The sequence below is a fragment of the Sus scrofa genome, chromosome 17 (genome assembly GCF_000003025.6).
Source record: "Sus scrofa isolate TJ Tabasco breed Duroc chromosome 17, Sscrofa11.1, whole genome shotgun sequence".
NCBI lineage: Eukaryota > Metazoa > Chordata > Mammalia > Artiodactyla > Suidae > Sus > Sus scrofa.
In genome coordinates, this window is record NC_010459.5 from 4997062 (window position 1) to 5014911 (window position 17850).

A 17850-nucleotide genomic window follows, 5' to 3' on the forward strand; every position below is an offset into this window, starting at 1 on the left:
ACTCTGCCATTAATCCTGTCTGCAAGAACAGTTTTAGTAATAAATAGTATTTAATTTTTAGGCAGTCCAGTTTTTAATTAATTTAATTGGATTTGCTTTAATTTGCACTATGCGAAGCAGTTTTCTTTTATACCACATTACGGAATGAACATATTTTATGGGGCGCCATGAAATATAATTAGGTAGAAAATGTTGAACTAGATACCCGAGGCTTGATAAGGTAGTACCCAAATCACAAAAAAAAACTTTTAATGCCTAGTATTGTTTCAGCTTCATCTCTACATGATTGCCATTCCAAACGCCAGCATACAATACAGATTTACCTTTCTTCATTCTTCCTTCTGTGCATGTTTCTGGCAATAATACTTTAGAAAAAACAAAATTATTTTCTTAGACTTAAAAAATACTTATTACTTAGTCTGTGTTTGTGGAAGGCCAAGTATTCACATGGACTATAGAGATAAAATTTGGATAGAGAAAGTAACTTTATTAATGACGCTTCTTCCTGGTACTGTGTTAACGGCATGCCATTTAATCTTCGAAATGACCAGATGAAGAAGGTATAATTATTATTCTGGATGTATAGATGAGATAACTGAGGTAAGTGTTTCAAACTTGTGGCAGAATCTTCAGAGTATTCAGACACCTCTCCGTACTGCACTGGCCACAGAAGCTTCAATTTTCCCAGCAATCATCACAGTGGTAGTCCCTATCTTTTGCCAACCATCAGGAAGCTTTCCTAGAAACCCATTGCAGCTCAACAGGTTAATCTAGCATAGCATCTGTGAGGATGCAAGTTTTATCCCTGGCCTAGCTCAGTGGGTTAAGGATCTGGGGTGCTGCAAGCTGTATAGGTCACAGGTAAGGCTCAGCTCTGCCATGGCTGCGGCTGTGGCATAGGCCCACCGCTGCAACTCTGACCCTGGCCCGGGAACTTCCACATGCTGCAGGTTTGGCTGTAAAAAGAAAAAATAAAAACAGGCAAAGTCCAAAACAAGAGAATAGCAGACCACAGCCGTTCTATAAGGATATTAATTTATTCCATCTACTAATTTTATTAAGCATGTACTACGCCTGAGGCACTGTGGAAATACTATACAGCAATGGTTCAAACATGGTCTAGATGTTTAGGTACTTAACCACCTTCCCCTCCACAAAAAAGCATTATTTTCTTACTTCATAAATCTCTTCTATAGCATCACACAAGTAATTCATCTCTACAATTTTTATTCTTTAAACTTGAACTATCCCAGTTTCATTCTATACCAGCCAACATACCTAATATATGGTATGTTAAGGTATGTTATCTAAAATTGTTAGATAATCGCCTAACAACCCAGTTAGTAAAAAGAGGAGTCTGATCATCATTACCTGCATTTAACTGACAAACTACTTAAGATAATAGGTCATATAAGTAATCCAGGATGGAAAATATTCAAGTGATGTTTTAATAATTTTATGGCTGTATTATTTTCTTCTGAAAATTGGCCTTATTGGAGAAGCAGTGCCAGAGGGAGGGAAAAAAATGCCTGCCAAAGCAGAGATTCTGACTTTGAGCACATAATAGAAGACTAGATGGAAATAGTCTGGCAGGATAGTACAGAAAAGCTTAGGAATTACTAGATTATTCAGAGCAGGAGTTTGTCATGGGTAGAAATTTAAAGGCTAATATCTCAAAGAAGAAAGTGTTCTAAATAAATGAGATACATGATGAAGATGCCTGTTTGAAAGTTGGAAGGTTTCTAGGAATAACCTAGACCAGGAAATTTATATTGGAATAGAGATTGACAGGTAAGTCTAATCATAATTCATATAGGCTTAAACTGAAGGACAGCTCAGATTCTGTTTTAGGGGAAGAAAAGAAACAAATTGTGTTTGTGCTCTGAAAGAATTAAAACCTATCCTAGAATTTCCCTTCTCTTCACCTTCACTTATTCTGAAAAATTTCCTTTGTTAATTGCTGAATCATGATCAAAATGTTCCCCTACTTCTTACCATTAAAATTTCTTGAAAATCACTAAATAATAAATCAGCTGAGCTCTAAATATTACTAGTTGGGAAGTAATCTGCCTTGAGTCAGTTTTACTTTGGTTTATTCCCTATGCTTTAAACCAACTGCTTTAAGTAAAACACTTCCTAATTGATGTTTGATTTAAAATGAAGATGGGCTATTCGAGATTTTAGTCTTGTTGGATTAGCCATGCTCTTTTAAGGCCCCATGAAGCACAATAAAATTTTCATAAGCAATAAATGTAACCTTTAAAATAAATTTCAGTTAACTTCTAATAAGTAGTCTAAATGAACATATGCATAAATTTATAATGTTTTGTAAAATATTTGGTGGGGACTGAAAAAAAAAGTTTGTCTGATATGAAAGACCTCCCATTAAACAACTAAATTTTAAAATATCCAATAGTTATATTATTTGCTTTTCAAAATAAATGCATAGTTCTGTTCACTGTCATTTTAAAAAAAAATGTTATTATTTATATATTTACTTTTGTAGATGTGTGCTGCCAAATGGAAGAAGTTATTTCATCATCAGTATTAGGCAAAGAAGTTTCTAAAAGTTAATAATCAACTACAAGAATGGTATGGTGTGAATTACGTTATAAAAATGCAAACGCTATTACAACCACATCCTAAGTATCATTAACAAGGTATTCCCTACCACATAGTGTATTGCAGAAAATGTACTTAATTTGGAACTAGTAGAACACACTCAAATTTTATATTCCAAAAGCATTATTCTTGCTTTATTTACATTAACAGAGTACTTTTATATTTTAAGGCTCCAACATAATAAAGTTCTATTTTTAAGTATGTTTGACACAATTACGATAATACTGTATTATTTCATTTACATATATTGCTACATTCCCGCCAATCCTTCATATTAGAGAATGCAGCCATGTAGTTTCCTTGCCCTTTCTGTTTTTTTCCAGTTTTATTGATATAATTGATGCGTATCACTATATAAGTTTAAAGTATACAGCATAGTGGTTTGACTTGAATTTATCTTGAAATAATTACCACAATAAGTTTACTTATTATCCATCATCCCATATAGATACAATAAAAACAGAAAGCAAAAAACAAATATTTTTCCTTGTGATAGCATTTAGTGTTTGTACTCTTAAACTTTCATGTAAGTCATACAGCAGTATTAACTAGAATCAGCATGCTGTTTACAACATGCTGATTTATATATCTTGTGTTTATATATCTTGTAACTGTACCTTTTGACTACCTTTCTCCAATTCCCCATCCATCCTCTACCTCTACCCCTACTTGAAGTTAACCACAAATCTGATCTCTTTTTTTTATGACTTTAGGATTTGTTAGGTTATGCATGTAAGTGAAATCATACGGTGTCTGTTTTTCTCTGACATTTCTATGCCTAAAATCATGTCATCTGTATATAGAGACACTTACTTCTTCATTTCTAATTCTGATAATTTTTATTTCTTTTTCTTGCCTCATTGCTCTTGTAATGACTACCAGGACCAGGTTGAGTAGAAGTGGTCAGAATGGGTACCCTTGTCTTGTTCTTGAGCTTAGCAGAAAAGCTTTCAACCTTTCATCACTGAGTATTATATTAGCTGTGGGCTTATCACATATTGCCTTTATTATGTTGCAGTACATTGCTTGTATACCTAATTTTTTAAATTTAACTATGCATGTAAGTGAGATCATAGTGTCTGTTTTTCTCTGTCTTATTTCACTTGGCATAATGCCCTCAATTTCATTCATATTGTTGCAAAAGGCAAGATTGCTCATTTTTTATGTCTGAATACTATTCCATAATGTATGTACTTCTTTGTTCATTCATCTATTGGTTGACAGGTTGTTGCCATGTCTTGGCTATTTTAAATAATGTTGCTGTGAACATGATACAGATATCTTTTTGAGTTAGTGTTTCCTCTCCTTTGTATATATTCTCAGCAATGAAATTGCTGGATCATATGGTAGTTCTGTTTTTTAATTTTTTGAAAATTGCCCATATCGTTTTCCATAGTGACTGTACCAGTTTACAGTATACAGGGATTCCCCATCAACCGTATACAGGGATTCTCTTTTCTCCACATTATCACCAGCGTTTCTTACCACTTGTCCTTTTGCTGTTGGCCATCCTACCAGATGTGAGGTGATACCTGATTTATTTATTTTTTTTAATATAGTTTTTGGTTTTGATCTGTATTCCCTAATGACTAGTGATGTTGAGCATCTTTTCATGTACTTGTTTGCCCTTTCATATATCTTCTTTGGAAAAATGTCTGTTCAAGTCTTTTGCTTATCTTTTAATTGGATTATTTATTTTTGCTGTTGAGTTGTAGGAGTGCTTTATTTTGAATATTAACCCTTTATCAGATTTTTTTTCCATTCCATAGCTTGTCTTTTCACTTTATCAGTTGTTTTCCCCCTGTGCAGAAGCTTTTTAGTTTGGTGTAGTTCTTATTTTTTTATTTTGTTGCTTGTGCTTTAGATTTATATCCAAAAAAATCACTGCCAAGATATACAATGAGCCTTTTTTCTGTTTTCTTCTGCTAGTTTCCTGGTTTCAGGTCTCACATTTATGTCTTAATCATTTCAAGTTAATTTTAGGGAGTGTTATAAGATAGGTGTCAAGTTTCATTCTTTTGCATATGAATATCCAGTTTTCCCAGCACCATTTATTGACGGGATCATCTTTTCTCCACTGAGTATTTTTGGATCCTTTGTCAAATAGTAATTGCCCATATATGCTTGGGTTCATTTCTGGGCTCTTGATTTTGTTTCATTGATCTATTTGTATGGTTTTATAGAAGTACCATACTTTATAGATTATTATAACTTTACAGGATAGCTTGAGGGCCAGAGTGTGATGCCTCCCATTTTGTTCTTCTTTCTCAAGAATACATTGGCTATTCTGTGTGTTCTGTGATTCTATATAAATTTTAGGATTGTTTTTACTGCTGTAAAAAACGCCATTGGAATCCAATGGGAATTGCATTGAATTTGGTTGTATGGTCATTTTAACAATATTAATTCTTCCAATTCAAGAACACAGGATACTTTTCCATTTATTTGTGTCTTTGATTTGTTTACAGTTTTCAGAATAGAGAATTTCACTTCCTTGGTTAAATGTCTTCCTCAATATTTTATTGTTTTTGATGCTACTGTAAATGGGATAATTTTATTGTTAGTATAAAGAAACGCTAGGGGGAAGAGCTTCTTTGCCTGCCTTCTTATATCTCTCACAAGTGTCTTAATAAATCTATTTCTTGCCTAAAAAAAAAAAAAAGCTATTGACTTTTCATGTTAATTTTGTATCCTGCAACTTTACTGAATTTGTTGATTAGATCTAACAGGTGGGGTAGTCTAGAATTTCCTTTGTCTAAAATCATGTCATCTGTATATAGAGACACTTTTACTTCTTCATTTCTAATTCTGATGATTTTTATTTCTTTTTCTTGCCTCATTGCTCTTGTAATGACTTCCAGGACCAGGTTGAGTAGAAGTGGTCAGAATGGGCACCCTTGTCTTACTCTTGATCTTAACAGAAAAGCCTTCAACCTTTCACCATTGAGTATTATATTAGCTGTGGGCTTATCACATACAGCCTTTATTATGTTGCAGTACATTGCTTGTATACCTAATTTTTTGAGAGTTTTTATTGGGAATGAATGTTGACTTTTGTTACATGTTTCTTCTACATCTAATCAGATGATTATCTTTTTACTTTCATTTCATTAATGTGATTTATCACATTGATTTGTGTATGTTGAATCATCCTGCATGCCAGGTATAAATCCCACTTGATCATGGTGAATGATCCTTTTAATATGCTGCTGAATTCAGCTTGCTGGTATTTTATTGAAAATTTTTACATCTGTATTCATCAGGGGTATCAGTTTGTAATTTTCTTTTTTGGTGCTGTCCCTTTCCAGCTTTGATATCAAGGTGCTGCTGGACTCATAAAAAGCTTAGGAGTGTTCCCTCCTCTTCAATTTTTTGGAAAGAATTTGAGAAGGATTGGTGTTAATTTTTCTTTAAATGTTTTGTAAAATTCACCAGTAAAGGCCTCTAGTCCTGAACTTTTCTTCAGTGGGAGAATTTTAATGATTCAGTCTCTTTACTAGTATTTGGCTTATTCAGACTTTCTATTTTGTCCTGATTCAGTCTTGGTAGTTAGTATGTTTCTAAGAATTTTGCATCTCTTCTAGGTTGTCCAGTTTGCTGGCAGACAGTTGTTCATGGTAGCCTCTTATGATTCTTTATTTCTGTGCTATCAGTTGTAATGTCTCCTTTTTCTTTATAATTTTGTTTATTTTGTATCTCTCTTTTTTCCTTTGTTATTCTAGCTAAATAAAGGCTTGTCAGTTTGGCTTATCTTTTCAGAGAATCAACTCTTAGTTTGGTTCATCTTTTCTGTTTTCCTGGTCTCTATTTCATTTATTTCTGGTTTGATCTTTACTCTTTCTTTCCATCTACTAACTTTAGGCTCAGTTCTTCTTTTCCTGGTTTCTTAACTCATAGAGTTAGGTCGTTTACTTGGGATCTTTCTTGCTTCTTAGTGTAGGCATTTATTGCTCTGAACTTCCCTCTTAGAACTGCTTTTGATGTATCCCATAAGTTTTCGTTGTGTTTCCATTTTCATTTGTCTCAAGAGACTCTTTGTATTCCCTTTAATTGCTTCTTTGACCCATTGTTGTTCAGAAGAAATCTAACTCTGTGTTCATGAATTTTCTAGTTTTCTTCTCGTTACTGATTTGTACTTTCATACCATCGTGGTCAGGGAAGATACCTGCTATGATGTCAATTTGATGACTTGTTTTTTGGCTTAACATATGCTGTATCTATCCTAGAAAATATTTGCATGCACTTGAGAACAATGTGTATTCTGCTGTTGTTGAACAGAATGTTCTGTATATAGCTATTAGGGACGTTCATTATATAGTGTAGTTTAAATTTGCTGTTTCCTTATTAAGTCTCTCTCTGGATGATCTATCGATTCTCTAGAGTGTGCTATTAAAGTCCCCAACTATTACTTTATTGTTTTTATTTCTCCTTTTAGCTTTGTTAGTTTTTGCTTTATCTATTTAGGTGCTCTAATATTGGTTGCATAAATTGTTATATCCTCTTGATGTACTACTAACCCCTTTATCATTGTATGATGACCTTGTCTCCAGATTTTTTTTTAATCCATTCCGCTGTTGTATGTCTTTTGACTGGAGAATTTAATCTGTTTAAAGTAATTATTGATAAGTAAGGACTAACTGTTGCCATTTTGTTCATTTTAACACCCTATTTAAATAACAACTTAACTTCAATAGAATTCCTAAGCTTTACACTTTTACTACTCCCCTTCACATTTTAGTTTATTAATGTTACAATTTACCTATTTTTTATATTGTATAAATAATAACAGATTATTGTAGTTACATTTTTTTTCTTGTTTTGTTTTTATTTTCCTAGCTATGGTTATTTTTCACTGTTTTTTTTTTTAACTTTTAAACTAGACTTGTGAGTTATACACCACCATTATCCTATTATAGAATCCATCTTTGCCCAAATATGCATTTGGCTTATCTTTTCATAGAACCAACTCTTAGTTTTATCAATCTTTTCTGATGTTTCCCTTGTCTCTATTTGTCATTATTTGTCATCTGTCAAATGAGTGTGTGTATGCATATATATAGCATTACCAGTTTTACACTGCCTTATGTATTCCTAATTATATTTCATTGTTTTTCTAGTTCCCTAATCTCCTTTGAGGATTATTCTGAATTTTTTGACAGTGCATAGATTTCTGTATCTTTAGATTAGTTATTAGAATTTTATTAGTTTCTTTAGGTGGTGTCATAGTTACCTGATTTTTTGTGACCTTTGATTCCTTGGAATCTACACATTTGAGTAAGTGGTCTCCTCTTCCAGACTTTGCACTTTTGCTTTGACAGAGATGGTACTTTACCAGTCAGTTCCCTTTGGGTTTCTGGCATGTCTACTGGTAACATCTTTAGGCAAGTGGAGCCCGCTATTAGGGTCTATTTGGGGGCGAGGCATCTGTTCAAGCACTGCGGGGGTGGGGAGGGGTGCTGGCTGAGATGGGTAGTGGTTCCCTATCTCAGTGAAGCTGTAGGATGGGCTTCAAGGTTGCTTGGATTCTCCGGTCAGTGTTTTCTGGTCCCCGTGTGTAGTTAGGACAGTTGGGACTGGGTACGATACTCAGCGTTAGGTGAGGCTCTGAAATCAGCTTCCTGCCCTGGTGGGGCAGCAGGATGGGACACAGGGCTTGCACAGCTCATTGTGTGCACTGAATATCTTGGTCTGGTGAGGCCAGCAGTTTTGCTGTGCAGACAGGGAAAGCTATGGGCTGTGCTCTCTGTTCAACTGCCATTGTAAACTGGGCTGTTGGATGGGTTACACAGCTTCCCATGGGTTCTGGTAAAGTTCCCTGGTCAGGCAAGCTGATGGCTGTTTTCGACAGTAAGTGAGGCTATGGATTAGCTTCCCTGCTCAGGCACAATGTGAAAAGCAACTCAAAGGTCACTAATGCTCTTTGTTGTGATCTTAACCCTAGCCAGCCTGTACCCCAAGTTCCCTGGCCAAACAGGGCCACCGGCTTGGTCTGAGGGCAGTCAGCTCTGCCCATTTACTTCTCAGCCCAGAAGCTGCTGGGTTACGCAGCTTTCAGGTGTTCTTACCAACCCTTCCAGTCAGATGGGGCTGGGGGCGACGCTCTGCAGTGGGTGAAGCTATGTCTCTCTGGCTTCTGCCTGGGAAGGACTGAGAAGGCCCATTTCAGAAAATTTCCACATTTTCCTCAAATGGCTTTCTGGTCAGGAGGGGCCAGGAGCCATAATCTGCAGCAAGTTGGGCTATAGCTCAGCTCTTCTGCCTGGACATGGGCAGACCAGACGCAGAGCCAGCAGAACTCTTCCTTTGGGAGCCCAAGTTAAGCAGACCTGCACCCTGGAACTTCCTGGTCAGACTGCACCACCTGACTCTGCACATGAGCAAAGCTGCTAGTTGGGACTACTGCTTGGGCTCTGCAGGTACAATGTCAAATAAACCATATTAACCAGTTACACAGTTTCTAAAGTGACAGATGACAAAACTTATCCCACGGGTTAAATAGAAATGACAACCAAATTCTCTAGTTCTTAACTGAGATTTTCCCTCATTGAAATATTTCATGGATCAGGCTGGTGGTTGACCCTGTTGGTAATGTAGCCTGTGGAATAGTAACAAAAGGTTGGTATTTAAAAAGCCAATATGGGAGTTCCCGTCGTGGTGCAGTGGTTAACGAATCCGACTGGGCACCATGAGGTTGCGGGTTTGATCCCTGGCCTTGTTCAGCAGGTTAAGGATCTGGCGTTGCCGTGAGTTGTGGTGTAGGTTGCAGACGAGGCTTGGATCCCACGTTGCTGTGGCTCTGGTATAGGCCGGCAGCTACAGCTCCGATTCGATCCCTAGCCTGGGAACCTACCTATGCCACAGGAGCGGCCCTAGAAAAGGCAAAAAGACAAAAAAAAAAAAAAAAAGCTAATATGATTTGAATTCATATTTAAGAACTAGAGAGTAAATGTTTCTACTTTATTAGGTATTTGACTGGTGTTACAGAAAAGTGAGCTATAAGTTTTAGCAGTTTTGTAAATGATGATAGGAGAAATACGAAATTCCAGAAAAAGGCAACATAATTATAACAATTCAAAATATATTATCTAAGGAAAACTTAAAGTGATTATTAAACATGAAAAATAAGCTTAAACAATCCCAAAGCTCATCAGTTACAGAAAGAGATCTATCAACCAAAATGTTGGCTGAAATACCAATAACAGGGTCAGGAAGGAAGGGAACATCAAATATTTTAGGAAACAAAATATGCACCTGGGGAGTTCCCGTTGTGGCTCAGCAGGTTATGAATCCCACTCTTATCCTTGAGGATGCAGGTTTGATCCCTGGCCTCGCTCAGTGGGTTAGGGATCCGGCTTTGCCGTGAGCTGTGGAGTAGGTCGCAGACTAAACCCGCGTTGCCGTGATTGTGGTGTAGGCTGGCATCTGCAGCTCTGATTCGACTCCTAGCCGGGGAACCTCCATATGCTGTCAGTGGGGCACTAAAAAGCAAAAAAAAAGAAAAGAAAGAAAATGCACCTTGGAGGTGACATAAGGGGAAAGACTGGTGATGATAACAAATGTGAAGGAGAGAGGTCAGGGCACTTTCTGAGCAGATGCATGCTACGCAAGGAAGATTTAAACTGATCACCTCAGGTGATGGTAGAGGTCATTGCTTTGTATTGAATAAAACTTCCATAGTCTAGAATGATTTTTAAAATGCATAATTTTCCTTGTATTTATGCAATAAAAGAAATGTCTACTTGCTGTTCTTTAACACCTGAAGAAACCAAGACGTGGACTTTTTTCCCTTCTCATTGCTACATTTTATAATCCTCAATGACCCGTACCATTTCTTGAGTTGTTTTTTTTTTTTTTTTTTGTATTTGAAATTGCACTGTTCCCTTTTTTTTTTTTTTTTTTTGGAAAGTGTTTCTTGTGTGTCCTTATTAGGGAACCCCACAGGGGAACTTCAGGCAGTGAGAAACACGGCTTCATCGGAATCACGGTCTTTGGCACTATCCTCACTGGGTGCACACTCCCCACCGCTTGGAGAGCGGCAGCTCAGGTCCTCCACCCCAGACTCCTGGTCACTGTTGGCTGACAGATCTGGGTCTGAGCTCTTCAAATTGTCCTGGGTTAGAATCAGAGCAGAATCTTCATCGCCTTGTGAAGGGCTCCTTGATGGAAATGATTTCATATTCCCACTGTAATCCTGGGGAGTGTTGGCTGTGCTGTTGTCTGAGGTAGAAAACCCTGAGTGTTTGCTGGGTTCACTTGGCTTACTCTTCATTTTAGTGCGATTTAACTGGACTGTCTGAATTTTTTCCAGCCTCTAAAAAAGAAATAACAATTTCAGGGAAAATCATAAGAAATATATGTTTTTATATGTACATGTCTTTAGTATTCATTCCCTTCCAGCTGGGTATAAAGTTAAGAACATGTGATTTAAATGGACTTGGGTTCAAAGCTAGGCTGTATGTCCTTAGACAAAATAAGATTCTGTGAGCCTTGTTTTCTTCATCTCTATTTAATGATGGCACTGCCTTAGCAGAGCTTTTCTATAAAATGGCAAAAAACACAGCACAGGTAAAGCACCTGGCAATGAGTAGTCATCCTTCTTTCTGTATCTATATGGTTTTCCGTTATGATTTTCATCCTAGGAACTCAAAATACATTTTTAAAAAATCAGGCAACAACAACAACAACAACAACAACAACAACAACAAAAAAAAAAAGAAAAAAAAAAAAAAAAAAAAAAAAAAAAAAAAAAAAAATTAAAAAAAAAAAAAAAAAAAAAAGGAGTTCCCGTCGTGGCGCAGTGGTTAACGAATCCGACTAGGAACCATGAGGTTGCGGGTTCGATCCCTGCCCTTGCTCAGTGGGTTAACGATCCGGCGTTGCCGTGAGCTGTGGTGTAGATTGCAGACGCGGCTCGGATCCCGCGTTGCTGTGGCTCTGGCGTAGGCCGGTGGCTACAGCTCCGATTCGACCCCTAGCCTGGGAACCTCCATATGCCGCGGGAGCGGCCCAAGAAATAGCAACAACAACAACAACAACAACAACAACAACAAAAAAAAAAAAAAAAAAAACAAAAGACAAAAAAAAAAAAAAAAAAAAAAAAAAAAAATCAGGAATGAAGTGTTCATTATCTAATTCTTTAAGATATAAGTAACTTACCTTCTTAAAGTGTATATTTCACTGGTTTTTAGTATATTCAGAAGGTTATGCAACCATGCACTACTATCTAGTTCCAAAATGTTTTTATCATCCCTAAAGAAAATCCTATGTCCCTTGGCAGTCATTCCCCATTCTCCACTCCCCACAATCCCTGATAACCACTAATCTACTTTTGATCTTTATGGATTAGCCTATTCTGCATATTTCATATAAATGAAGTCATGCAATATTTAACCTTTTATGTCTGGCTTCATTCTCACTTAGCTGTTCATCCACATCATAGCATGTAATCAGTACTTCATTCCTTTTTATGGCTGAATAATATTCCATTGTAAGAATATTCCCATATTTTGTTTATCCATTCATCAGATGCTGGACATTTGAGTTGTTCAAACTACATTCTACCAGATTTCATCCTTCGGTGTCAATAAGAGCTATTATTGACAAGTATTACATACATATTCATTCAGAAAGAACTCAATTAAGTTGTTATGTCCAAAAACACTATGCTTGGTAGTATGAGGAAAAGAGATAAATACAGATCCAGCTTTAAAGAACTTTTACTACAGAGTTCACAAAATGTAGAAATCTGGAAGAGGCCAAAGTTATTTAAGGAGTTCCCGTTGTGGCTCAGTGGAAATGAATCTGACAGGCATCCATGAGGACGCAGTTTCAATCCCTGGCCTCTCACAGTGGGTTAAGGATCCGGTGTTGTCATGAGCTGTGGTGTAGATCAAAGATGTGGCTCGGATCTGGTGTGGCTGTGGCCAACAGCTACAACTCCGTTCGGACCCCTAGCTTAGGAACCTCCATATGCTGCGGGTGCAGCCCTAAAAAAAAAAAAGAATGTTATTTAATATAGTGAGGTGGGTATGGTTTGAGGGAAGGGAATAGAGAAAGCTTCAGGGAGGAAGGAACATTTTGACAGACGTAAACTTGGATGTGCTAAGAATGGTTAGTCTTTTTGGCAGGAGGGACAGTGAGAAGCAGAAAAAAAAAAAGGAAGGCATCTGCTGTGTCCAAGAAATAGAGAACAGGTAAATTCAAGCAAGAGGCGCAGTGGAGAATAAAGCTGAAAAGGCATATTGGACTGGACTGTGGGAAAATCTCAAAGGTCAGGCTAAGGAATTTTAACTTTGCTATAAAGCAAAAAGCCAAAGGTTTTTAATTAAGCTACTTTAAGATATTCTAAGTAATTTTTTTTTTTTTTTTTTTTTTTTGCCATTTCTTGAGCCGCTCCTGCAGAATATGGAGGTTCCCAGGTTAGGGGTCGAATCGGAGCTGTAGCTGCCTGGTCCATACCAGAGCCACAGCAACGTGGGATCTGTGCCACGTCTGCAACGTACACCACAGCTCGTGGCAACACCAGATCCTTAACCCACTGAGCAAGGCCAGGGATCGAACCTGCAACCTCATGGTTCCTAGTCGGATTCGTTAACCACTGAGCCATGACGGGAACTCCAATTTTTTTTTTTTTTTTTTTTTGGCCAGGGGTCAAACCCACACCACAGCTGTGACAATGCTGGATCCTTAACCCTCTGAGCCATCTGGGAACTACCTAAGTAATTTTTTATTAGTAGTATTTTAACAAGAAAACTAGAACGGACTGATAGAATCCTGACCCAGTGATGACATGAGTTGGACTTTGAATAGCAGGTTTTACTAAAGCCCCAGAATTCTAAAAACTTAACCTGTGCCTCCTTTCAGTTATCTCCATGTGTTCTTTAATTCAAGGTCTCTCAGCCCTGGTGGTAACTCACAGTAACCTATGGCACTTTAAAGACTCTCCATCAAAACCTCTAGGTTTGGAACCCAGGCATGATGGGTTTTTTATGAGGGGGTAATTTTGATGCACAGAGTTAAAAAACATTGCTCCAATAATAAAATTAAGGCAGAGTTCTTCATGTAAAGTCCAAAGATGTTTAACTTGCAAATTTATAGTAGACCAAGATTTATACTTCAAAAGTTCTCAAAACCAGCAATTTAATTTCCTGTGTTTGTCTTACCCATCTGGCTCCAGTTATGCACTTGAGTTTGCAGCCCTAGTCTATGATATTTATGTCACGAAAGGTGATGTTTTCTAGGAATGATATGAGGGAAACAGAGGAGTCAGCTTTACCAACTGCCTCTGAATGCCTTCTCTGTTGTTGGGACCTCTGCACCATTTTCCCCAGGCCATCATTTTCAGAGATGACCTGCAGGTGACTACCTGCTGCAAGAAGACTTTGTTGGACCCTAACTTGTTGATATTTTGCCAACCTTCATGTCGACCTGTACAAATCAGAGAGTTGGAAACTGGAACTTGACTGCTTTATGAACTATAATGAAGAACTTCCCCAGCCTTCATCCTTATACTTTTGTTCTATACTGCATATGATATCGGGGCTGGAGGCTGGGGAAAGCATTCCATCTTATTTAAAATATTCAGCCTCAATTCAGAATTCAGGTACAGACAACTTGAGCTGCTTGCCAATTCTTGAGCAAGTGAATAATGTGACAATAGTATAGGGTTTTAAGAAAATGAGTAGGGCAGAATAAAGCAAAGAATCCAGGTGGGTTTGGTGAGCAACTAAACAAGTGGTATACAATTAGGACAAATATGTAAGTACATTATAACTTCCTCTGGCCAAGTACTGGGCAGTGAGAAAAATCAAAAAATAGACTACCGACAGTCTCAGCTATTATCATTTATAGATTAATACATTGTCATTATATAACTATTCTTAAAAGTAGAGAAATAGGTGTTTACCACCGCTGCATTATCTAATTTTGTTCTTTCACTTTGAATCCCATTTTTTTCATGTATGCTCCAGAAAGAATTCGTTTTAGTTCTCTCAAATAATAACAACAAAAGTAACCAACAGGAGGAACAGCCAACCAGTTCAGCAAACCACAGGAGTGAGCCAAGTCAGATGGCCCAAGTGTACTACGTGCCTAGGTGTGGCTTCAGTGATCCGGATGCTAACCAGGTTATCTTCTGGCTAAAGACAGGAAACGGCCATGTTGCCATATTTCACACACCCCAAGGCAGGAGAGGCTTTCCCAGAGCAGTGACTAGAAATAAGATTAACAAGAGCAAGTGTGTCTTACTTCTTCTAGGGCCTCTAGTTCCTCCTGTAGCTGCTGCGTCTCCTCCTTCACAGCCATGAGGTAATCGGTGACAGACTGTCGGGGCTGCAGCCCCTTTTCAAAGCGGTTATACATCCCGTTCCAAAACCTGGAAGGACACAGAGCCTTGTGATACACCATGTCGCAATCGCTACATCTCAGTCTCAGGGCTCTTTCAAACAGTCCCACAGTCCCTAACAATAACCAAGTGCCAAGTGCAGGCTCAAGAGAGCCATTCACTTAAAGTCATCACTTCATGTTGATGTTTTCACTTTCTTTTGGGGAGTGTAAATTCATGAAGAGTCTACATGTATAGAGAGTACACCAGAAGGCATATAATACATACATATTTTTAAATAGGCTGAAGTAGCACATATTTCCATTTTTTTGGTTAAAAACGGCTCTTGAGAGTTCCGGTTGTGGCACAGCGGAAACGAATCTGACTAGGAACCATGAGGTTGCAGGTTTGATTCCTGGCCTTGCTTAGTAGGTTAACGATCCAGGGTTGCTGTGAGCTGTGGTGTAGGTTACAGACACAGCTCAGATCCTGCGTTAATGCAAGTCTGGGGTAGGCCAGCAGCCGCAGTTGCAATTAGGCCCCAAGTCTGGGAACCTCCATATGCCACAGGTTTAGCCTTAAAAAGACAAAAAAAAAAAAAAAAAGCTCTTGGTTTGAGGAAAACTAATATTTGTAGCAGTAATCAGAATCTTTCAGCTGCAAATGGAGTCTTGTAAATGTGAGGTCTTTAGCTTGTTTTTAATCACAACCACCTCAAATTTACATTTGCCAATAAAGCCTTCCTCTTTCATCCTACACAATAAAGCATACTGGAGTGCAAATGGGAGTATAAGTGTACCTTGTTTTATTGCACTTTGCAGAGATTTCATTTTTTTACAAATTGAAGGTTCACGCAACCCTGCATCAAGCAATTCTGCAGTACAGTTTTTCTCACAGCGTTTGCTCACTTTGTGTCTCTGTCACCTTTTGGTAATTCTCAGGTTACTTCAAGGTTTTTCATTATTATTTGGTTTGTTATGGTGACCTGTGATCAGTGACCTTTGATGCTGCTACTACTACTCACTGAAGGCTCTGATGATGGTTAGCACTTTTTAGCAAAAGAGTATTTTTAAATTAAGGTATGTATGTTGTTTCTTAGACATAATGCTACTGCACACGCAACAGACCACAGAGTAGTGTATACACTAGAAAGTATACACTAGGAAACTACTATTCCTAGTAGTATACACTAGGAAACTAAAAGAAAATCTCACATGACTCTATTGCAGCATTCACTTATCGCAGCACTTAGGAACCAAACCCACAGTATTTCCGAAGTAAGCCCGTAGATGGTATTATCATAAGGGTCTACTCTTTACTTAGAAAAGTACTTGGAGAGCAGGGACTTGGTGTCACTCATTGTTTTATCCTCCGTGCCTAGAACAGTGCTTGATTCTCAATAATGTGTTTGCTGACTGGCTAACAATAGCAAATTAGTTGTAAGACAGTGGACTGCACTGTATCTCAACAGCTCTCAAAACTGCTCTTTTACACAAAACAGAGGCTTTTTTTTTTTTTTTTTTTTTTTTTTTGAGAGAATATTCTTCGAATCTGTAGGGTGCCATCCCGCTCTCCCATCCCGGTATACACAGTCCTAAACTAATTTATTTCTACAGAGACATAGTTCCATTAGTCTTGACTGAGCAGCAAAAGAGGGGAAGCTGTGTGACGATCGCTTCCTAAACTTGTGATTCCACATTTAATTTCTAAGGCACTTGCTTTATTCAGTCAGTCCTTCCTTCTTCCCTTCCGCCCTCCCTCACTTCGAAATAAACTGGAACTTAAATTTTTTAAGATAGCATTACCACAAAATAGCAGCTTCTAAAGAGAATTCCATATTTAGGGGGAAAGGAAAGGGAAAGGAGACACTGACAAAAATATGAGATCAGATATTTAAACATTTGGTGTGCCTGTGTCTGAAAAAGCTCAGTGTTTCATACATGTCAGCCTCCAAACAGAAAACAGTGCCAGAATCTTAAGTTCATGAGCATACCAGGTAAGGTCCTACATACTTGTACATGAAGTTGCAGGGCGCTGTGGAGAGATGAAGGGTTCCCTGGGTCTGCCTGTGATCGGCTCTAAACAGAGGGTTCATGTAGTCGGCCCGATTCTTCCACAGGTGAGCCCATAAAGAGTATGTTCTTTCTTGAATTCTGTTATAAGGAAAATAAGCCTGAAAGTGACTTGTCTTGATTCTTACAAAGAGCAGCAGGTAATATTAAAGCTAGGAAGCAATCAACAGAAATGAATTATCAGGTATCCCTGTTCTCTATTTACAATGTCTGTGACTTCACAGTATAGCAGCAGAATACTGGACAACCTCAACTCCTGCTCTCTCTACTGGCCTCAGCAAGATGTCAGATCCCTCTGAGTGTAAAATAAAACCACATAAATTTTTTTTGGAGTTCTCCCCCAAACGGTCATTGGATTTGGGGGGCCAGGTACTATTTAAATGTTTCAGATATTTTCTTTCATTTAATCCTCACTGAATTCCTATGATATCTGTCCCTTTTATAGATGAAGAAACAGGGTGAAAGATTTAATTTCCCAAGGTCACAAAACCAGGGAGTGGAATGGCCAGGATTCAGAACCAAGCTGATAACAGTACACTGGCTAATCTACAGCAACAAATCACATAACCTTCTAGGAAAACAGGTGAACCACAGAGGATGTACTCTGCTACTTTTAAATCATTACCACTTATCAAGAGTCACACTTGAAGGTTCCTTGGAGAGAGAGAATTAAGATGGCGGAATAGAAGGACTGGAGCTCAACTTCTCTTCTAAAAACAACAAAATTCACAACTAAAGGCTGAGCAATCTCCACCCAAATGAACTGGAAACCTTAAAAAAGATACGCTACTCCAGAAGAAAAAGGAGGCCAAATCAAGAGGTAGGAGGGGCAAC

The 17850-nt window shown here is 37.9% G+C and overlaps 2 protein-coding genes across 2 annotated transcripts in view; one reads left to right on the top strand and one right to left on the bottom strand.

The window, feature by feature from the left end:
- The window catches only part of VPS37A (VPS37A, ESCRT-I subunit), a 65211-nt gene extending 47430 nt beyond the window's left edge, over positions 1 to 17781 (top strand). The window contains exon 13 of the mRNA XM_021078071.1: positions 17462 to 17781. The gene's annotated coding sequence lies outside the window, so the exon portion shown is untranslated. The remainder of the gene's footprint in view (positions 1 to 17461) is intronic.
- The window catches only part of MTMR7 (myotubularin related protein 7), a 114808-nt gene continuing 107456 nt past the window's right edge, over positions 10499 to 17850 (bottom strand). Inside the window, 3 exon segments of the mRNA XM_003134197.6 lie at positions 10499 to 10933; positions 14869 to 14995; positions 16957 to 17097. Coding sequence (XP_003134245.4) covers positions 10571 to 10933; positions 14869 to 14995; positions 16957 to 17097 — 631 coding nt within the window. The 3' untranslated portion in view covers positions 10499 to 10570.